The sequence below is a fragment of the Oncorhynchus tshawytscha genome, linkage group LG13 (genome assembly GCF_018296145.1).
Source record: "Oncorhynchus tshawytscha isolate Ot180627B linkage group LG13, Otsh_v2.0, whole genome shotgun sequence".
NCBI lineage: Eukaryota > Metazoa > Chordata > Actinopteri > Salmoniformes > Salmonidae > Oncorhynchus > Oncorhynchus tshawytscha.
The window spans coordinates 73,169,339-73,186,212 of NC_056441.1; the positions used below are offsets into that span (position 1 = coordinate 73,169,339).

The 16,874-nt window shown below is 41.7% G+C and overlaps 2 protein-coding genes across 2 annotated transcripts in view; both read left to right on the forward strand.

Moving 5' to 3' along the window:
- The window catches only part of prss16 (serine protease 16), a 28,870-nt gene extending 26,180 nt beyond the window's left edge, over window positions 1-2,690 (forward strand). The window contains exons 7-9 of the mRNA XM_024443205.2: window positions 1,674-1,764; window positions 1,898-2,100; window positions 2,306-2,690. Of these exons, the coding sequence (XP_024298973.1) occupies window positions 1,674-1,764; window positions 1,898-2,100; window positions 2,306-2,418 (407 nt within the window). The 3' untranslated portion in view covers window positions 2,419-2,690. The remainder of the gene's footprint in view (window positions 1-1,673; window positions 1,765-1,897; window positions 2,101-2,305) is intronic.
- A 5,640-nt stretch (window positions 2,691-8,330) lies between these two features.
- Window positions 8,331-15,403, forward strand: serpine2 (serpin peptidase inhibitor, clade E (nexin, plasminogen activator inhibitor type 1), member 2). The gene is made up of 9 exons (XM_024443203.2): window positions 8,331-8,651; window positions 10,899-11,183; window positions 11,568-11,795; window positions 12,024-12,221; window positions 13,032-13,230; window positions 13,849-13,946; window positions 14,323-14,409; window positions 14,536-14,619; window positions 14,870-15,403. The coding sequence occupies exons 2-9, from the start codon at window positions 10,922-10,924 to the stop codon at window positions 14,905-14,907; spliced, it is 1,194 nt and encodes a 397-aa protein (XP_024298971.1). The 5' UTR covers window positions 8,331-8,651; window positions 10,899-10,921; the 3' UTR covers window positions 14,908-15,403.
- The last annotated feature ends 1,471 nt before the right edge of the window (window positions 15,404-16,874 follow it).

Genomic DNA, 16,874 nt, shown 5'->3' on the forward strand with positions numbered 1-16,874 from the left:
ACAGTGGGGCAAAAAAGTATTTAGTCAGCCACCAATTGTGCAAGTTCTACTACTTAAAAAGATGAGAGGCCTGTAATTTTCATCATAGGTACACTTCAACTATGACAGACAAAACGAGAAAAAAAATCCAGAAAATCAAATTGTAGGATTTTTAATGAATTTATTTGCAAATTATGGTGGAAAATAGGTATTTGGTCATTAACAAAAGTTTATCTCAATACTTTGTTTTATACCCTTTGTTGGCAATGACAGAGGTCAAACGTTTTCTGTAAGTCTTCAAGGTTTTCACATACTGTTGCTGGTATTTTGGCCCATTCCTCCATGCAGATCTCCTCTAGAGCAGTGATGTTTTGGGGCTGTTGCTGGGCAACACTGACTTTCAACTCCCTCCAAAGATTTCTATGGGGTTGAGATCTGGAGACTGGCTAGGCCACTCCAGGACCTTGAAATGCTTCTTACGAAGCCACTCCTTCGTTGCCCGGGCGGTTTGTTTGGGATCATTGTCATGCTGAAAGACCCAGCCACGTTTCATCTTCAATGCCCTTGCTGATGGAAGGAGGTTTTCACTCAAAATCTCACGATACATGGCCCCATTCATTCTTTCCTTTACACAGATCAGTCGTCCTGGTCCCTTTGCAGAAAAACAGCCCCAAAGCATGATGTTTCCACCCCCATGCTTCACAGTAGGTATGGTGTTCTTTGGATGCAACTCAGCATTCTTTGTCCTCCAAAGTAGGTATGGTGTTCTTTGGATGCAACTCAGCATTCTTTGTCCTCCAAACACGACGAGTTGAGTTTTTACCAAAAAGTTATATTTAATTTTCATCTGACCATATGACATTCTCCCAATCTTCTTCTGTATCATCCAAATACTCTCTAGCAAACTTCAGACGGGCCTGGACATGTACTGGCTTAAGCAGGGGGATACGTCTGGCACTGCAGGATTTGAGTCCCTGGCGGCGTAGTGTGTTACTGATGGTAGGCTTTGTTACTTTGGTCCCAGCTCTCTGTAGGTCATTCACTAGGTCCCCCCATGTGGTTCTGGGATTTTTGCTCACCGTTCTTGTGATCATTTTGACCCCACGGGGTGAAATCTTGTGTGGAGCCCCACAGATCGAGGGAGATTATCAGTGGTCTTGTATGTCTTCCATTTCCTAATAATTGCTCCCACAGTTGATTTCTTCAAACCAAGCTGCTTACCTATTGCAGATTCAGTCTTCCCAGCCTGGTGCAGGTCTACAATGTTGTTTCTGGTGTCCTTTGACAGCTCTTTGGTCTTGGCCATAGTGGAGTTTGGAGTGTGACTGTTTGAGGTTGTGGACAGGTGTCTTTTATACTGATAACAAGTTCAAGCAGGTGCCATTAATACAGGTAACGAGTGGAGGACAGAGGAGCCTCTTATTAAAGAAGAAGTTACAGGTCTGTGAGAGACAGAAATCTTGCTTGTTTGTAGATGACCAAATACTTATTTTCCACCATAATTTGCAAATAAATTCATTAAAAATCCTACAATGTGATTTTCTGGATTTTTTTTCTAATTTTGTCTGTCATAGTTGAAGTGTACCTATGATGAAAATTACAGGCCTCTCTCAAATGTTTAAGTGGGAGAACTTGCACAATTGGTGGCTGACTAAATACTTTTTGCCCCACTGTATGTATCTCTGTGTATCCAGGGAGACAGTGGACATACCAGACCTGCACTGAGTTTGGTTACTTCCAGACCACTGATTCTCCTAACCAGCCCTTCGGTGGCTTTGGCCTCCAGTGAGTACTTATTTAATGCTGACAAGTATTCTCCTCCAGGTGTGTGTGTACTAGTGAAGGAATGTCTCTCTGTGGAATAACTGGATCAATGGGTGCCTCTCCTCTCTCTTTCCATCCCTTCCCTCTCTGGCAGGTATCATGTGGAACAGTGTCAGGACATTTTCAACATCAGCGCCAAGACACTCTACGCTGGAATAGACCAGACCAATGAGAACTACGGCAGCTACAACATCCGTGCCACGAGAATTGTTTTCCCCAACGGTTCCATCGACCCCTGGCATGCACTGGGCATCACCTCTAGCATCTCAGATGACCTCCCTGCCATCTTCATAAAGGGTGAGGGCTCAACGTTGGTCCGTTCTATCCTTCAACTGATGTCTATGGTGTCTTGTGACTACATTCAGGTCCTTTCAGCATCTGACAAATGCTCTGTACAGGATGAGATCAAGAGAGCAGCTGTGTCATGTCACTGTATAGCAGCAATCTCTCTCTCATATATATATATATATATATATATATATAATCACTCACTCTGATCCAGGAACAGCCCACTGTGCCAACATGTACCCTGCCAGAGCTGAGGATCTCCCCCAGCTGACCCTGGCTCGGGAACACGTCTTCCAGCTCCTACAGAAGTGGCTGAAGGAGAAGTGAGAGATAGCCACAGTGGCCAATCAGGCTGAATGAGAAGTGATAGAAAGCCATTGTTTCCAATCAGGCTGAAGGATTTATGTTTGTTTGGATAAAGGAAATGACCACAGTTGTACAATAGTGACTGTGCTATAAGGATGTAAGGACTATTGATTATATCAATGTAATGATGTTTCCTTGTACATGACAAATACAACTTTTAAGAGATTAATCAGATTTGATTTACACTATCCTCTTCCAGTAAATTCTTTCAAAATAAAGTGTATTTACCAATATTACTGAATAGTTGTTTTCCAGACAGTCTGTGCACTTCACAATGTCTGACTGTCTACTCTTGTGAAATATCAGCAGGAAAATGCATGAATGATGCTCTCACTATTTGCACTATGACAGTAGGAGAACCATGATTATGTCCTACAAAAATTCCAGAAGATGACATGTCAAACACAAACAACATTCTGGAAATGCATTCACTCAACAGCAAGGGGGGCTGTGTTACAGTATATCTTTCAGTTCATATTTGCCCTGGTCAAGAGTATATGGGGAGATTTTGTCCTTTAAGAGCTTGAGATTCAGTAATACTGCAAAATCCCTCTCCAGGACATGATCCTAACACTGCTGTATTCTCTCTCTCTCCACACAGTGTTTCTTTTCACAATCCCCTTTCTAAATCTGTTCCTAGGCCGTCATTGAAAATAAGAATTTGTTCTTAACTGACTTGCCTAGTTAAATAAAGGTTAAATATAAAATTTAAATAAAAAATATCCCAGCAGGGACACTACTCCCTCAGTCCCCTGGATTCAACCCACAGCAACACAGGGGATGGGGTGTGAACTCTGAAACATCTGGGGCCTCATAAACTGCATATGTACAAAATGTGTATATGTACAAGTTTTATTTTTAGAATCTAAAATAATTACACAGCAATCCTTTCCATATTTTATTTTCATGACCATTGCAGGCTGTGATGGGTTCATATTCCCGAAGTAGCCATACAACTAATGACCATGCACATCTCTTGTTTATTTAAACAAAGTAGTCTCAATAAAAAGGCTAAATATATATTTCAAGTGTAACGGCTTTCTTCCTGCGAATGAGAGGCGGACCAAAACGCAGCGTGGTTGAAGTTCATGGTTCTTTTAATAAGAGACACTTAACATGAACAAACTACTAAACAATAAACGTAGCAAAACCGAAACAGCCCTATCTGGTGCCGCAAAGACAGGAAACAACCACCCACAAAATACCCAAACAATATGGCTGCCTAAATATGGTTCCCAATCAGAGACAACGATAGACAGCTGCCTCTAATTGAGAACCAATCTAGGCAACCATAGACATACAATTTACCTAGACAGGTACCCGCCCATAAACGTACAAAACTATCTAGAAAGGAAACAGCCCCATAGACATACAAAACTACCTAGAAAGAAAACAGCCCCATAAACATACAAAACTACCTAGAAAGAAAACAGCCCCATAAACATACACAACTACCTAGAAAGAAAACAGCCCCATAAACATACACAACTACCTAGAAAGGTTACAGCCCCATAAACAGACACAACTACCTAGAAAGGACACAGCCCCATAAACATACAAAACTACCTAGAAAGAAAACAGCCCCATAAACATACACAACTACCTAGAAAGGACACAGCCCCATAAACATACACAACTACCTAGAAAGGACACAGCCCCATAAACATACAAAACTACCTAGAAAGAAAACAGCCCCATAAACATACAAAAAACCCTAGACAGGAGAAAGCACATAAATCCCCCATGTCACACCCTGACCTAACCAAAATAATAAAGAAAACAAAGATAACTAAGGCCAGGGCGTGACATCAAGTTTTGCAATGCCGTAGGCAGCGCACTTTATAATATACAGTCAAATTTAATTAACAGTTGAACAGTTTATATGTGACATTGAAGTAGGCCTATGTATGTTACTGTAACTAGGCTACCCTATTCCTGCTTTGGGCATTCTGGTTAAATCAATGTTTCCACATTTCCCAGTGGTTGTAATTGTATTTTCTTTACAATGTTTCAGAATTCATGGGCAGTCCATCATATTTAGGTTGGGGGAAAAGTTGATGCAAAATATTGTTGAATTCAAACGTCCTGCTGACAGGTCAACAATGTGCCATTGTTTAATCATATAGAAACTGACACAAATCCTTTTCCAGATACATCATAAATTACTGCTAAAGATTAAAACATCCGCCCAACACAGTGGTAGTTTATGTAAAATATTTGAACGTATGGGTAGAATACACAGTATTGCTGTGCGATAAGAGTGGGACATAATTGTCTATTTAATCTCAGAGCCTATACCAAGGCAGGACATAGAAACCGAATAATCTATTGAACTAAATATTGAACGACAATTCGTCTTTTGCATAGTGTGGGCTGCATTTATCCTACTTTTAAATAGTTTCGAATATAACATCAATCTTTCTGAACGCATGGACAGGTACTCGCTATATACTGTTGGTAGCATGCTTGTTTAGTTTGAAAGAGTCACTACAAAATATCAAAACATTCTGCGCACACCTCTACAGAATTGGGGTCAAAATAGCCATTGCTCTTTCAGAAACTGCCTTGGCCTAATTCAAATCGTTTAAAAATTATACTGCAAATAAAGAGCAATGGCGCCATAAAAGGTATAGGAGAGTGTTTTCCAGGCAGGGGTCTAATGCTCGTTCACACGCGCAGTTTTATGACAGGTCTTATTTATAACGAGAAATTTATTGTTTTCACCAAGTATACAATATTTGTGTGCGTGCGCAGACTTTTCAGAAATGGTGCACTCAGAAATGTAATGTGAAATGTACGCAACGGTTATAGGTTCCAACCTGGGCAGAGGAGCAAAGGCTCTGTCTGCGCGGTCTATTAAAGGGAAGGATAGCAAGGGCTCCAATATCTCCTCTAGATATAGAGTAAGGGTCTATTACGGGGAAGGGCAGAGATGGCTCCAATATCTCCTGTAGATATAGCCTACAATAGAGCACATGTTATTTGTGTAAATGACTGCAGTCTGCAGGCAGGATCTGCTCTGCTTCTAGTTTCATCAGCCTTAAGAGTTGGACATGCTTACATATCCACATACACACTGCCATAGAGTTACATTAGAAGTGCCCATCCAAGACGACTCAATGTCATTGGCCGCAGATAAAATGAGGTCAATGAAATTATAGATAAAACATATCTGTGCTCATTGGCCATTGGACATGAACTACACAACAAGTTGGAAATCGCAAATTCAACAATGAGTGGTTTGGAAGGAATCAGTGGCTAACTGCAAGCATTGCAAAGCAATCACTAGCCTGCTATTCAGTGGAGTGGCTGTGTGGTCCCAAGTCTGGGATTAAGGGTCTCTTTTCCAAGGTTAAAATGATAAACATTCAACATTGGCCATGCTGTCAATGAAGCATGATTTGTGCCAAGCTCAAAACAACTGTAAACTTGGAACTGCGAAATCTGACTTTAGTGAGTTTCAGACAACTGGGAACTGGGGAAAAACGAGCTCCGATTGGGAAAATGCGTTTTGAGCGGTCATCCAACTCGGAACTGTACACCTGGAACTCGGGCCTCTTTCAAGAGCCACGACCTGAAGATCCCTGACGTCATCATGATTCAACATTGTTTTTTCAGAGTTCCCAGTTGTCTTCAAATTACCATAAATCAAGAGAATGTCAGACTTTGATGATAAAGTTTGATGACAAAATTTGCCCACGAAGGACCACTGTGCCACCTTCCTGTTCAAGTGAGCACAGCACAACAAGGTGAGGCCAAAAATGTATTGTATGCCGCTGCATAAATTATGTAATATGGCAGGGAGATATGTATACTGTAGCTAAGAAAGTAATACTAAGTGTTGTGTAGTAAGCTGTTAGTAGCCCACGTGCCTCACCCTAATAATTTGGTCTATTTTCCCCTCTTAATTTTGCCTACTGTTCTGACTTGGTGGTGCACATGTAGCCTACAACCTGTTTTAGAGAAATACAATCATCGAGAGTTGGGCCAGTAACCGAAAGGTTGCTAGATCTAATCCCCGAGCTGACAAGGTAAAAATCTGTCATTCTACCCCTGAACAAGGCAGTTAACCCACTGTTCCTAGACCGTCATTGTAAATAAGAATTTGTTCTTAACTGACATGTCTAGTTAAATAAAGGTTAAATAAATAAAATAAAAATTGAATTTTGTAAGAGCTTTCATTGTCTGCTTATATGCCCCTTTATTTTATCCTACAGTTCTGACTTGGTGTACAGGGAGAACAATGTAAGAACGGCCCATGTTCTGAATTCTGTCACTGTACATTTCAAAAGCGCTGAGCAAATAGTTATATTGACAACATCCGTCCTAGCTCGCTCATTAATGTCTTTATCGAAATTACAGATGGCCTCTTATCTGCTTGTCGTCCCCTTATGCCATAGTTTGTACATCTCAATTGTCAGTAGAAACCACATTTATTTAAGCAAGTCAGCAATATCAGCTTTTAAAAAAATAAAGGCAGTAAATGAGGCTGAATTAACTGTTTTGCTACCAGACAAGGCCAGGTGTAGCAGTGCTAAGGTGTTGGGACAGCTTTATGTAGACCCTAAAAGTTTGTGGGCACCGTTTTTCACCGTTATAGTGAAATTTATGTATTGTTTATTGTTGTGTTGTGTACTGTAGTTGTGTTGCTGGCATACCCCCCCCACTAAGATTTACATGCCAAAATCACCACTGTGTACCTTCGCTCTTAATTAATCTCATGTAACTCAACACGCCATACATCCACTAACTCTTTAAAAAATCCTGTATTTTTAGTATGGCAGAGTTGGTGTAACTAAGCCAGGGCTTGGCCCCTCCTGTATATGTGTGTGTGTGTGTGTGTTTGGGGGGGGTGGGGTCACACAGGTAAACAGAGGCACCAGGTGGCCCTTTTGTCCTGCCAACAGTTATCTGGGGGACCCAGGGGCCACTGGGGGAAACTGACTTACAATACAAGCTGTCTTAAAATGTCTCCATAGTGAGTGTTGGAGAGGTGGAGTTTGAGTAGGCTACTTATAACTTTATGTTACAAACACTTTCTCTTCTGGGTATGAAATGTCATTGCGGGGTGAGCCACTCCCTTGTCTGTACATTAACCCTTGTGATTTGCTGCAAAAAAATTACATCCATTGTGGTATGGTCAAATTGACCCACACAGTTTAAACACACTCAACTTTATTTTGTCTTGTCAGATGTTTCCGAAATAAGAAATACAAGGACATTTTTTTAAAACTCTATATTTAAGAACTATTTGTTAAACATATTTCCTTTCTCCCAAACAAGTATTTTCTGTTTGGAGCTCATTTTGGAGTGTCAGAGATCTGCTGCTCTCGCACTGAGAAGGAGAAGCTTGGGAAAGCTCCTTTTCACCCAAATATAATTATAAAAGTGCAACCAGAAACAGTCAAAACAAAATACATCAGAGACACTTGTTTTTTAAAATCTGTGCAAATATCTATACACATGAAAGCCTCCGGGTCAAAATGACCCACAGCGTAAGGTTTGTCTACAAAATAGAAATAGACATTCCACAACATATCAGTGTGTCCACATTTTGAAGTTAGGTTCATGACCCTAAATGAGTAAAAGTAATTTAATTTAATGTAGAAAAAGATAGATTAACTAGTGTTTTAGACAATTCAAAGGTGGAAATGGGTCAAATTGACCCGCAACATAATATCAGGTTAATAAAAATGAGTAAACGAAATTAAGCAAATGTTTAAAATAGGACACATATCACATGCACAAAGCTAAATTAAATGAACAATTTTGAATCCCAAATGGTAGGCTAGCAGTTATAAAACAGTTAATTTTAACCACGGACTATAGTATGGCGCGCTCATGTTCGTTGTTCGTTAACATGTTCGTTGTCACTTCCTGTTTACAGTAGCCTACTATACACTTGCAAGTTGTCACTTTATGCGTTATTTTTTCTTCTCTCAACAACCGTTCTCCGATTCGAATTTGACTGTCGGGAGGGCGGAGTTCAACTCAGTAAAACCCTCCATATTATAATCTTGAGTGTCAGACAGCACCTTTACCTTTGGGACAAACATCGACGGAGACCTTGTGCCTGACTGTTCACTCTACTGGTAACTCGAGAGAGACTGGTGTCGTATTCATATTGCGTTACCAACCGGAACTGTTTTATGTTCAAATAACGTTTTTGGACTATTTACATCCAAACTATTCAGGTAAGGATCGGTTATCTCCACATGGAGACGCGATAAACAGTTTAAAAATGTATGCAGGATATGGAAATGTTACTATGTATCAGGCTAGCTTACTTCGTATGTACAGTTCGAGAGATGAGTGATGTGAAGCTACATTGTTGCCAGCCAGAGAGGACGAATATTAATTTTCACGTGCGTCGCTTCAAAGTGGATCTATTCTAATTAGCTACGTTGTAAACAATGATCATCATTGGTCAACACCTGGGTCATATTCTCATTTGTCTCGACTTCACGGTTAAACGTCATGTACTGTTAGCAAAGCCTACCACATTTCCAGAACTGAAATGCAGAATTATACTGCTGTTGATTTTAATTTTTTCAATCCATGGATAGTGTTTCTCAAAGTAGATGTCAAGGTGATTTAGTTTGCTGCTTGTCAACTAATTTATTTATTCAAATTTCCAGACTGGCATCCTTCACTTTTGCAACAATTTTTTATGAATAGCCTACAGTAGGGCAGGCTTTAGCCTACATATTACCAGCCAACACACACACAGCTCTGAAAGAGCTCTGTTTACAGTCTCTGTACATGTCTGAACTGGAGTTAGTTTAATTAACTTGTAGGGAAGAGGCGGGTGGGTTGTCACCAACCTTAAATACCTCGGCTGCAGGAGGCTATGACTGAGTGTTGTTGATAGTTCCTGGTCAAGATTGGGCTTGGTATTGGGTTATCTTGTTCTGTATCTCAGTGAGTAGCCTACTGTTCCCAGTGATTTTGCTTTTACGAACAGTTTCACAGCAAAGTAACTGTGATGAGGATTAAACATCCCAAGGAATGTCAGAGAATTCCAATGATTGGCTTGATAGACCGCTGCCACACTCGGGAGCCCTAAGGCACTGCATCTCAGTGCTAGAGGCGTCACTACAGACACCCAGGTTTGAATCCAGGCTGTATCACAACTGGCCGTGATTGGGAGTCCCACAGGGCGGTGCACAATTGGCCCAGTGTTGTCTGGGTTTGGCTGGTGAAAGCCGTCATTGTAAATAAGAATTTGTTCTTAACTGACTTGCCTAGTTAAATAAAAATACATTGATATAGGCCATATGTATGTAGAGACAAACTCCTTACTTATATTATTGAATATTTGCATTAATATAATTCACCCGTCTGTTTCTCAATCTGTACTTAGACAATGGTTGTCTGGGTTTTATTGCAAGCTGTTGCATAAAGCCAGTATTTCCACAGGAAGGATGCTAGAGCTGATGCAGTCTTCTAAAAATTGCTGTAAGACTTAATATGAACTATAGAACGATGGGCAATGATGTGCCAATAACAAGACCCAACATGAACTATAGAAAGACTGGCAATGAGGTGCCAATAACAAGACCCAACATGAACTATAGAAAGACTGGCAATGAGGTGCCAATAACAAGACTTAATATGAACTATAGAAAGACTGGCGATGAGATGCCAATAACAAGACCCAATATGAACTATAGAAAGACTGGCAATGAGGTGCCAATAACAAGACCCAACATGAACTATAGAAAGACTGGCAATGAGATGCCAATAACAAGACTTAATATGAACTATAGAAAGACTGGCAATGAGATGCCAATAACAAGACTTAATATGAACTATAGAAAGACTGGCAATGAGGTGCCAATAACAAGACCCAACATGAACTATAGAAAGACTGGCAATGAGATGCCAATAACAAGACTTAATATGAACTATAGAAAGACTGGCAATGAGGTGCCAATAACAAGACTTAATATGAACTATAGAAAGACTGGCAATGAGATGCCAATAACAAGACCCAATATGAACTATAGAAAGACTGGCAATGAGGTGCCAATAACAAGACCCAATATGAACTATAGAAAGACTGGCAATGAGGTGCCAATAACAAGACCCAATTTGAACTATAGAAAGACTGTCAATGAGGTGCCATTAACAAAACCCAATATGAACTATAGAAAGACTGGCAATGAGGTGCCAATAACAAGGTAATTAGTGCACTACTTGTTACTGGTTTTGGGTGCTGACAGTATCCATTAGTCATGTTTAGACAGCATGACTAACACTTCACTTGACAATGGCGATACTAAGGCCAGGGTCATAGGGGCACAAGACCTTTCAGTGCCTGTCAAAACCATAAGGAACAAGAACATGCAAGACTGCTCTCTCTGTTTGGATTGTGGTGAACCACGTTGAGTCATAATCCTACATACAAATGACTTCCATGACACTCTCTCCTCTTCCAGGTGTGTGAGACCTGAGACCTGAGATGGGCCTCTCCTCGTTACTGTGCCTGTGTGTGCTGGTGACCCTGTGTGGCCACCGGGGGGTGCTCTCCCAGGCCCCCTCCTATGGCGAACGGGGCTCCGACCTGGGGCTCCAGGTATTCCTGCAGGTGGCCCGCTCCAGACCCCAGGAGAACGTGGTGCTTTCCCCCCACGGTGTGGCCTCCATCCTGGGCATGCTGCTGCCAGGCACCCATGGAGAGACCCGCAGGCAGCTCCTCACAGCACTCCGTTACAAGAAGAATGGTTAGACTCCCTCAATACTAGTCCTTTCATAGCCTCATCCAGTGTCTCTCATTAAAGGGATACTGCAAGATTCTGCCAATTAAGCCACTTTTCTTCTTACACAGAGTCAGATGAACTCATGGATACCATTTTATGTCTCCTTGCAATATGAAGGAAGTTAAAAGGTAGTTTTGCGAGCCAATGCTAACTAGTGTTAGCACAATGACTGGAAGTCTACAGGTACGCTAGCATATGCTACTGTACTTCTAGTCATTGCGCTACCCAGAGTAACAGCATGATGACTTGAAGGACATGCCTTCCAGTCATACTCCTACCCCGAGGAATGACAATGTTTTCAGAAAATCCCAAAATATCTAATTGAAATTGTCCAACTCTTCTTTCCAGGCCCTTATAAGATGTTAAGGAAGCTCCACAAGACGCTGACAGCCAAGTCCAACCAGGACATCGTGACTATCGCCAACGCTATGTTCTCCCAGCAGGGCTTCCCTATGGAGGAGGCCTTCATGTCTTCCAGCAGGGCCAACTTCCAGTGTGAGAGCCGGACCTTGGACTTCACTGACACCCAGGTGGCTGCAGCCACCATCAATGACTGGGTCAACAACCAGACCAAAGGTGAGACTCCAACTGGAGACAAGCTTACTGTAGGACAGTCAATTTAAACATTACCATAGATCTCTAATGGTATGTAATTAGGCTACATTCATTTCACTAGGTCTTGTGGTAATTTTACATTAAATGGGGGTAACTAACTTGTCCTATTCAATTCATTGTTTATTTTGGTCAGTGTGTCATTTGTGTTGGAATCATACATTTTCCTGACTGCTGTGTTCTAATTTACAGGCCACATCCCCACTCTGGTCAAGGCAGACATGTTGGATGGCGCTCTGACCCGCCTGGTGGCCGTCAACGCCATCTACTTTAAAGGCCTGTGGAAGTCCCGCTTTCAGCTGGAGAACACAAAGATAAGAACCTTCAACGCGGGAGACGGCAATGCATACAAGGTCCCTATGATGTCCCAGCTGTCAGTCTTCAACATTGGTGAGTTCTGCTCTGAAACCTAAGACACCACCCTGAACCCTTCTGACCTGCTCACTGGGCTAATATTCTGACCTGTGTGTGAAATGATATACTGTACTAGTCTGCCGTAGTTAGACCACATAATTCCATCTTGGCTGTAGTTTGGCCTGTTAAGTGACATGGATAGAGTTTGTCATGTTGGCCTAAGAGTAGTCGAGTGGGGTATTTATCCATGCCTTACAGTTTCAGGACAGAATAGCTACTCTGGACTGTCTGGGATTATTTCCCTGACATGCCTAGTTTATTTCTGATAATAAATTGTGAAAGCCTCATGAATTAAGCATTGCTCTTGGGAGTCATATTTCAACCTCCATTTACAGGGTAAATACTATAGAGCAACACATGTGGCAAGCATATTTCTCAGACATAATTGACAGGTTAAATCACTTTTCTGTGGGTTGATGTGAGTATAATGGGAACCATATTGTTGCTTTATGACTACATATGGAGTTCAGCTTCGATGACATGTTTTATGACTGTTTTACAGCATGATTGTACATGTTGTTGGATTGGTATCACTGTGGTTTTGGCGTCTTTGTCTTGCGGACCACATCCCTACCACAGATTGTCCTGGGAACCAACAAACGTCATCCTTCTCATTATGCAACTAAAGCCAAACTTGACTAAACTCTTTGACATACAATATTCATGTCACTATAGAGGAGAGATATAGTATCCTCATAAGGGTGTTGAATATTGTCAGAATTTCAGATAGACCAATAAACCCCTCTTAGCCTACGGTATGGATACTCCTGACCCCTTATCTCCTAGGTCTGGCCAGCACACCCCAGGGGCTGAATTATAAGGTCATTGAGCTACCGTATCACGGCAACAGCATAAGCATGCTGATAGCCCTGCCATCGGAGGAGGACACGCCCCTAGATGATGTCATTGCTCACATCAGCACAGCCACGATACAGAGCTGGACCAAGCTGTTGCACCAGAGGAAGGTCCGCCTGCTGCTGCCCAAGTAAGACCCAAACACAACCCACTCACTGGTTCAAAAAACTTTACCCAGGATTCTGTTCAGTAGGACGCAATGTCCTGGACACATTGCAGGTAAAAATATATTGTATAGAGCTGACATTATTGCTCACTACATGACAGAGAAGCGTGTCTGTAATGTTGCACCCCAATGACCAAGTAACTTCCAAGTATTGTTGCAGGGATGGGTCAAAGACAAGACACACCCACTCCTGACTCTTATTTTAATAATATTTAATTAACCTTTATTTAACTAGGCAAGTCAGTTAAGAACAAATTCTTTTTTACAATGATGGCCTACCCCGGCCAAACCCTCCCCTAACCCGGACTATGCTGGGCCAATTGTGCACCGCCCTTTGGGACTCCCGATCACGGCCGGTCGGGATCGAACCAGGGTCTGTAGTGACACCTCTAGCACTGCGATATAGTGCCTTAGACCACTGCACCACTCGGGAGCCCTGTGGTCAGGAAGTACTTCCTATCAGCAAATAACACACCTGCTAACACTCCTAGCTTCAACATTTGTGCTATTTGTTATGTGTATGAAAAGTCTTCACTAATTGGTGAATTAAATGGTCATTACATCATTGGCCTGTGTGTGTAGGTTTACTGCTGAAGCCGAAGTGGACCTGCGAGCCTCCCTCTCAGCCCTGGGGATAACAGACATATTTGATGAGGGCAAAGCCGACTTCAGACACCTCAGTGAGTGGCACTGGGATCATACATAAAAAATCACATAGAACTGTAAGGTCTTCTTTCTGACAATGTATCAACCAACCATTGGTCTCAGTCTGGCTTGACACAATGATGACTAGGGGTAATATATGAAAACATTGTTGACTGTTTACTGCAATGAGAGCTCCAAATAGCCATGATTCATGTCTAGCTGTCCGGTGTGAAGTGGTGAAGAAGCATAAGATGTTATTTTCCTCTAACGACTTCTGCAGGCTTTCTGATATTATGGACCAGAATTAACGTGTGCCGACTTGTTGTCCTCTAGTGCCACCCAGTGGAACATTGTTTTTATCAATGGAACTTTACAGCACTTCAATATTTTGTCATCTAACTTTTCCCTCAGGTACAGAGCCTGTGTATGTATCAAAAGCGCTACAGAAAGCAAAGATCGAAGTCAATGAGGATGGAACCAAAGCAGCTGCTGCCACGAGTGAGTGTTTGTTGGTTTAGTCATGTTGTGTTTGTATTGAGTTGCGCATCTGTGTGGATACTCTGTATATTAAAGATAAGGCAGGTTGAAGACATGTTTTGATTTGTATTTATCCTTTTCCTCCAGCTGCCATCTTAATGGCCAGGTCTTCTCCACCTTGGGTCATCGTAGACCGACCCTTCCTCTTCCTCATCCGGCACAACCCAACAGGTACAGCATGCTGTCTGTCTGGCTCTCATTTTTCTATAACTTTTAGAATGTACTCTAATCATTTCAAAAGACTGACATCCTCTTTGGCAAAGATCATTAGTTGTTTATCTAGCAGTTGTGTAATTGAAACGACATACATCGGGAAGGTCAGGTCATATTCTGTCTTTGGTTTTCTTTCTTGTTGACATGCATGATATGTTAATTTCCTTCTATTTGCTGTATAATTACTTGTTGTTTCTTTGGCCCTCAGGTACGATCCTCTTCATGGGCCAGGTAAATCAGCCTTGAGCTTTTTCTGCCTGCAGATGTCCCTTTCCCTGGAATGTGCCTTCCGAGCTTCAGAATAATACATTAATATACACAGCACACACTTCCTTGCTCACATGCAAACACACACAAACACACTCAGACTTGTATTTTTGCCATCTGGAGATTTGTGTACAATATGGACATATTATGATGCTATTTGTTTTAAATGTTTGCATTTGATTTGACTTTTTCTATGATCCATAATATAGTGTTCTGCCAATGAGACATTTCCGTAGTGTTTTAATTATCCTTTGTATACTTTCTAGAGTACTTGCTACTTTTTTTTATATATGACCCTGAATGTCAAACGTGTATATTATGAGATACATTTCAGTTTGAATTAATGTTATTGGTGGTTTTACATGTTCAGTTTCAGATTAGAAAGTTACACTCCATGTCACTGAATTCATTTAGCCACTCAAACCCATGTTTTGATATGTCAATCATCTGCATTAAACTCTGTTTGAGTACTCTTGTACTTTGTTTTCTTTTCTCCAAATGGAATGTAACAATTACCATCTGTTATTGAGGTGGATGAGTTGGTACTTTAAAAAATTGAGGGGTGTGCTTAAATAAACATCCTTTCTCTTGTATCAATCAAATATACGAAACATTCCATAAAGTAAATTAATGTATTTATAAAGTTATAGCTACATGTAAAGGATACCTTCTATTAGGGAAAAGTACCTTTGGATGTGCAAGTCGACCAGGGGAGATTCTCATTTGGGAAAAACACCGTCCTCCATCCTCTCCTCTGTGACCTGGAAACAACTCAAGTTGGTGAGTGGTCGAAGAGAGCGTCATTTAGTTAGTAGGTGAATGGAGGAGTGTCCTTGCCTCCCACCGACAAAGCACATGTGAGGTAAAGTTTTGTGAGCATGGAGAGGTTAGAAAAAGGCAGACTAGTAAATTGGGCTAAGGAAAAGGTGGGTATTGTGAGAGGGCTATTTGTGTGTGTGTTCTGCAAGCAGTACAGCGGATGAAGGCACGGCATGAGCGTGGTGAACGGATAGACATGGTTATGGAAAACGAGGAAGGAGAAAAACAGTGCAGTGGGAAGATGTGTGTTGAAGTACAAAATACATTCTGCTGTCCGATGGCTCAGAAATGTAACCTGATGAGAGTGAGAATGAATTACCTGTGGTGGTAGGTGTGGTGAGGTCATCCAAGTGTCACGCGCCTAGGGACAAGATCTGTGACTTGCTTTGCTCTCCAGACAGGCTGCCTTTGAAAGGAGAGATTACTGGGGTGGCTTAAGTGTTGAGGTGGAGCAACTGAAATAAAAAAATTCCCTATGTCTGTTTTACGCCTGCCGTTTGGTGCGACACAGGCCCGGTGGTGAGTGTGGTGAAACTGAGAAGACACTGTCTGTCCTTTTGAGTTTGGAAGCAGAGTCTTTACCTGATAAAATCAGTTATCTCGTGAAAGCTTTTGTGCCAAACCCACTAAGGTGTTTCAAATGCCAAGCTTATGGTCATGTTGCAGCAGTGTGTAGATGGAGATTCCAAGATGTGAGAAGTGTGCAGGAGGGCATGTTACAAAGGATTGTGTACTATCGGTGGAAAAAACTGTGTCTCAATTGTGGGGGAGCCCATGTTGCTGGTGATCAGAAGAGAGATAGGTTGTAGTTGCCAGGGTCAGCGTAGAACAGAAGGTGTTGTATGCTGAGGCAGTGAAGAGAGAAGAGGATGATGAGTCACAGGTGAGCAGTAGGCCTAGGGCAATACAGAGTGATACAAATGTGTGCTTCAGTAAGGTTTCTTAGCATTCATTGCCATGATTATCAACTGTCCCGCAGAAATGGAATGTAAATCACAGAAAATAGATGTTTTGGTGGCAGTTGCAGATAAGTACTTGGGTGTACTAGGTTTTACTGCAGAAGAGTGACAAGGTGTGTTGAACAAAAGAGTCCTGTCCTCCCAAGCAGTCGGCCTGGTGAAGGATTA